Consider the following 5622-nt stretch of genomic DNA (forward strand, 5'->3'; position numbering starts at 1 on the left):
CACAGCTACTTACAGAGTCTCATCTCTTTGTTGAAGCGTTTCACTGACAGTCGACGAGGGTGCGACAGAGCCGATCCTTTATCTTCTCTGCAGGTGAGTTCTCACTGATCGGTCACCTAGAAAATGTCCTCTGACATTTAGAAGAAGATTGATATTTTGTTTCTGTGTACAGAGGCCATTGGAGAAATGTACATATGTTATATCCTGGATGGGATTCTCATCCTGTACGGCATCATTCTCACCATCTTGTACTGCAGACTAAGGGTAAGACAAATGGGAACAGCACCAACATGAATGCAAGAAAGAACACAATAAATATACAAACAGGATTTTAAGACTAGTTTAAAATTGTTCATATTTTTGCCAGAAAAACTCATGAGTAAAATTCAATAATTCTGTCACTGATGAATCATAACTTCTGTATTTCCGCAGATAAATTAATTTTACTTGTGTGCTGCTTGTCGCAGTTTATCCTGCAGCATTTCTTGCCAGTTATAAACTAATACTTCTTCTATGGTTTTGACTATTTTAATATTTTTTAAGCTTTCTACGTTTTTTAACATACTTCCCATGATGAATATTGACCAATAATTTTTGTTTTCCGGGTTTATGTTTGACAGATGCATTCATCCAACTCATCTGGTAATAACCAAGAGGTAAAATTAGTGTTTTTTATCTTTTTTTATTTTTAGGAAGCCCTAGAAAGCATATATAACTGACTTGAATGATTTTTTTTTCTGTTATTCTTGAATGCTTAGCTTTTCTTTTCTGGTATATTAAACCCGCAAAATGACAGTTCTGTTTTCAAGCCAACCTCACACAACCATTTCTTGTAAGCTCGAGCTGACCACCAACCTACATTACTTAAACACTTTTCACACTCATAGTTTCCACCAGTGTTTCTGGTGTTAAGTCCTATTTCCTGCTAAATGTTTTTAAAGCCCACACGCTGACAACTGGGTGGTCTTAAAAGTTTAGGGTAAATAAAATCAACAAAACATAACTTAGTACTCTGGAAGAAATTATTTATGTCTTCCAGAGCATTTAGTTATGCAACATGCATGCACTCTGCAACATTTATTTAAAAACTGATGAGATGCTGAAGCACTATTGATTATATCTCTGTTTCCATTCTACAGAAGCAGCCCGCAGCGGGAGGCATTTATGCGGTGAGACTTCTCATTGTAATGCTTAAAAAGACTTTTAAAAAGGCACATGAGGGAAAGGTGACAGCTTACCACACAGCGGATGGTAAAGGCCTATTTTTTTTTTTTTTTTAATGTAAATTCATCTACCATAGCCGGCTGTCACAGAATCTCAGACTTGGTGCCGAAAATACTCACAGAAGCATGTTTTTCTTTTAACTTCACATCACTATCTTTGACTGTGCTTGTGTTTGTGTCCTGCAGGGTCTGACCTCTCCAAGTAATGACACCTACGAGACCATCAGAGACAAGAGGCCGATGGTGTGATGAGCATGAATTTGGTTAAATGAGGCTACTGAGCACAACAAACAATCTTTATACTATGTGTTACTTTTATTGTCTTGTTGCAGGCCCCCTGTGCAGAGCTTTTAAATAGATAATATCCTCTTTTTGTATAAATTCTGTATCTCTACATGCATTTATTTTAAAGCTGCAAAACTAATATAATAATTTACTAATAAAGGCTGTGAGCTTTTTTGTTGTTTGCTTTTAGTTTTCTCCATGTCCTGTCTTGAAGTTGTTTTATACTAGATTAACTAAGAAAGAAGAAGTCTGAATGTATTTTCTGTTTCTGTCAATAAGTTCCTTATTTTATTTGAGCCTGAAATAAAAAAAAAAGTCATTTTACTTGTCAGAATTTTCTCTTTTTTTTTCTTCTGTACATGGCTGACGTTAATGATCATTTTCACTTAAGTGCATAACTGATGAATATCCACTGACTTCCCTACATTCTAATGATATTTATCTCACATATACTTTTTTACAGCTGTGAGTTTTTTTTATTTTTTATTTTATTTAAAATTTTTTTTGTCTTTTGTTTTGTTTTTTTGGGGGGGGCACTAATGTCATAGTTGCTAAGTCAGGTGGGGGTTTTATTTATTTGTTTTTAGGTGGAGGTTTTAGGGTTTTAAAGTTCTTTTGAGAACAACTGAAGGAAACTCAACCTAAGTTTCAACATAGTATTACACATTTCAAGAGAATTTTAAATGAGTTTGATTGAGTTTTCCAGCCAGAATGCATTTAGGTTCAAGAATTTTTAAGAACAAGATATATTTTATTGTGCAAGTACAATGAAAATGCCAGCAATGTTAAAGAATTCAAACTCGTGCACTCACACAGATCATTCACACACAAACCACACACAACATGCACAACATACATTAGATTAAAAAAAAAAGAATACTGTAATGTATAAGGCAGATAACAGAATAAAAATGCATAATGAATAATAAAAACAGTGCATTTATAGGTTATTAGTATTCAGGAGTTTTATGGCTCTGGGGATACAACGGTTCCTTAAGTTTGACTAGATGCACTTCTTATGCACGTCCCCCAGAGGCCAGCAAGTCAAAGAAATGGTGGCAAGGGTGAAAACAGACCTTTACAATATTCTTTGTTCTGGAAAGAGAGTAAAAACTGTGCATTTCATCCACGGTGGGGAGAGAAAGGCCCATGATTTTCTGTCTTCACTTCTCTCTGCAGCCTCTTCCTGTCAACCTCAGAGCAGCTGGTGTACCATAAAAAGATGCCAGCAGGCTCTGAATGCAGCACCTGTAGGAGACTTCCAGCAGCTCACTGTCCAGGTTTTCCTTTCTGACCGCTTTATTTGTCATGTGACATGACCCATTTTTCTCTGCCTCATGACTTGCTGTGTTCATAACATTGTAGCAAAGCAACATTTCTAAATAAAAAATTCCATCTCAAAATCTATAATATTGTCTCAGCATGCAGACTGAGAGCCAGCGATGGTTTAAAATGTCTGCGTCTCTTCAGTGTTTAGTGTTGATTTCATGGTGAAACTGATCAAGCAGGAGGAGTTACATGACAAATACTACTGAGAGACATTTGCTTGAATTTAATATAGCATCACCATGTCACTGATTTTACCACTTTATAAATAAATCTGGACAGAAATTATTACATTTTTCCAAGAAACACCAAAACACTACCCTACAAATCACTAACAAAATCAAACTGGATCCTGTTCAGTTTGCCTGTAAGGCACAACGTGGTGTAGAGGATGCTAGTCTCACAGTTAAACTTTCAGGTCCGTCCTCCATGGATCTTATGGATTAAGAGGGTTTTATATGGCAGACCAGAACAAGTATTTTTTTTAATGGCTTTAAATCCCTTAAGTTAGTTTATCTTTGGTTTATATCTCATGTAATGATGAAGGAATGAAACCCGTTTTAGGTCTGCAGATGACATTGCCCGGGTGGCTCACCTGACGAGTTAACAACCCTGTTCCAGACATTTAATAAAGATTCACTCAACCTCAATGTCACAAAGACCAAGGGGTTGTGCTGCATGGACAGAAAGACCACTCTGACATCTTTTTTTAATATCTGGAAGTAGAGGTAGAGACTGCAGACTGTAGAGGTGCAGATTGTTTATAAGAAACACCTTCACCTGCCGAGGAACTGAGGACTTTCTATGTCAGCAGATGCATTTTAACACTGGTTTACTGCTCACACAACAAAAAATCCATTCCACCTTTATAACCTGGTAAAACTCTCTTACATCTAAGCACAAAACAAATCTTTTCCCTGTAGTTAATCAGGCCAGAAAATACTCAGCAGAAGATTTAAATCCTTCTTCAGCTGCTGATTTTTGCAGAAAAATGATCCACGATTTCTAAAGAAACTTGTTTAGTTTTAACAAGGAGTGTTTCTTTTTTCTTTCTTTTATTATCTTCTAAAATTTTCAAACTTTCTGAAATTCTTCTTCTGAGCTCTAAGACTTCACCTGCAACATCTCCAAAAACAAGCAAAACAACAAAACAGCACATTCACTACAAGAAGATGTTTTTCTTTACAGTCCACCCGTTGTGTTTACATCAAAATGTGACTGGAAATCTATTTATACCACAAGTATGAGCTGCTTCTCCTCGAGACTCCACACAAGGACACAATACGCTCAGTCAGACTTCACCTCAGAGCCATTTCAACAGACAATACCTGCATTATGCGACGCAACAAAAGCGACTGGTGAAAGCTACTTAATAACCTCTCAATGCAGTGTTTGAGTAACTTCAACTACTTAAAGAAAATACTTTTTTTTTCCTCAATGCAAGGTTATACATTTACCTATATTTGTTTGTACTGCTGCACTTTATATTCAGTCATTGTGGAATATGTCTACAGGCAAGCAGCTGTGAGTAAAAAAGCATTTATATTTATCAGGGTGATAATTTAATATTAGAAGGATAGACCTGAGATTGAATGGGTGGGTGAGTCAGTGTAAACGTGGTCTGAAACAAAGACTGAACATCTGTATGAAAGAAGCAGCCTGTAAGCAAGCTTCTCCCTGATGAATATTCAGGCTATTTTGGAAAAAATTCATAATGTACCTGTTGAACTGGTGTTGCTTTTAATGCATCCTGGGAAATACCCAAAATTTGGGGCTGGCAAACTGAAACAGAAGTTTGGTATCAAAGAGGTTAATCCTCAGGGGGTGTTTTTCTTAGCTGACGTTGGAAACTATTTCAACAGATATTAACTTGTTCAAGAGACACTGCGTAATGAAGGAAACAATGAAGAAATCAGAAAAGAAATTAGGATAAAACATCTTTAGAAGCACAATAACCTCATTTACAACACCTACTGTAGGAAGGGTAACCAACCAGAAAACACAAAGGAAGTTTTTTTTAAAGCTTTCCAGTCTTGTATAAATAAAACTTACTCTTAAAACCTGCTTGTTAGACTCCTAAATTTCAAAGTCAAATAACACATTTAAATGTTATTGTGATGAATGGCCTTTAACTGTTTTCTCTTGTATTCCCACTGAAGCTAAGAATTACATTATTCTGATTTAACTTATATTTTAATTTATCTCTTTATATGTAACGTGTTTAAACCAGCTTTGCATATGAAAAAGTGCGAAGCTGAATTAAACTAATTGCTACTGACTGATGTTACCAACATGTTGTCAACTACAAGGGATGTTGAATGATTAGTCAATTAACATATAAATGTCTGCTAACTTCCACTCAGTTGGTCAAAGTAAATGCTAATCAATTTTCTTTATTCATGTGACAAGATGAATTAGTTTGTATTTTACACAGCTGGCTAGGAAGAACATGTTTAAGGTACTTTAAAGAAAGTCATGTACAATTTTCCCCAATAGCCATTTCTGTACTTTAAAGACAAATCCTTACAAATTGTGACAAATAATGAAATTGTGTTTTTACATTTATGGTTGTGTCCATAAACATAGGAGAAAAAAGAACTTTAGAAATGCTTTACACACGTTGTATAGTATTGACTTTTTTATTTTCTGAAACAATATTGACTGCAAACTATGAGTCCCTTAATTTCCGATTCTTCAGTAACCCTGAATGCAGCTGAGGCGTATCTTTTTCTAAGTAGGCGGAGCCAACCAACAGGTGTAGCGGTGCGTCAAACCTGTGGTTTAGGTT

General features: G+C 35.7%; 1 protein-coding gene across 1 annotated transcript; it reads left to right on the plus strand.

The window, feature by feature from the left end:
* Positions 1-47: 47 nt before the first annotated feature.
* Positions 48-1832, plus strand: LOC121644984 (high affinity immunoglobulin epsilon receptor subunit gamma-like; the record flags this gene model as incomplete). The annotated part of the gene is made up of 5 exons (XM_041993257.1): positions 48-93; positions 173-264; positions 621-656; positions 1140-1169; positions 1410-1832. Coding segments are annotated over 5 exons (267 nt in total), but the record flags the coding sequence as incomplete, so codon positions are not given.
* Between the last annotated feature and the right edge of the window lie 3790 nt (positions 1833-5622).

Source organism: Melanotaenia boesemani, chromosome 8, assembly GCF_017639745.1.
Source record: "Melanotaenia boesemani isolate fMelBoe1 chromosome 8, fMelBoe1.pri, whole genome shotgun sequence".
Classification (NCBI taxonomy): Eukaryota; Metazoa; Chordata; class Actinopteri; order Atheriniformes; family Melanotaeniidae; genus Melanotaenia; species Melanotaenia boesemani.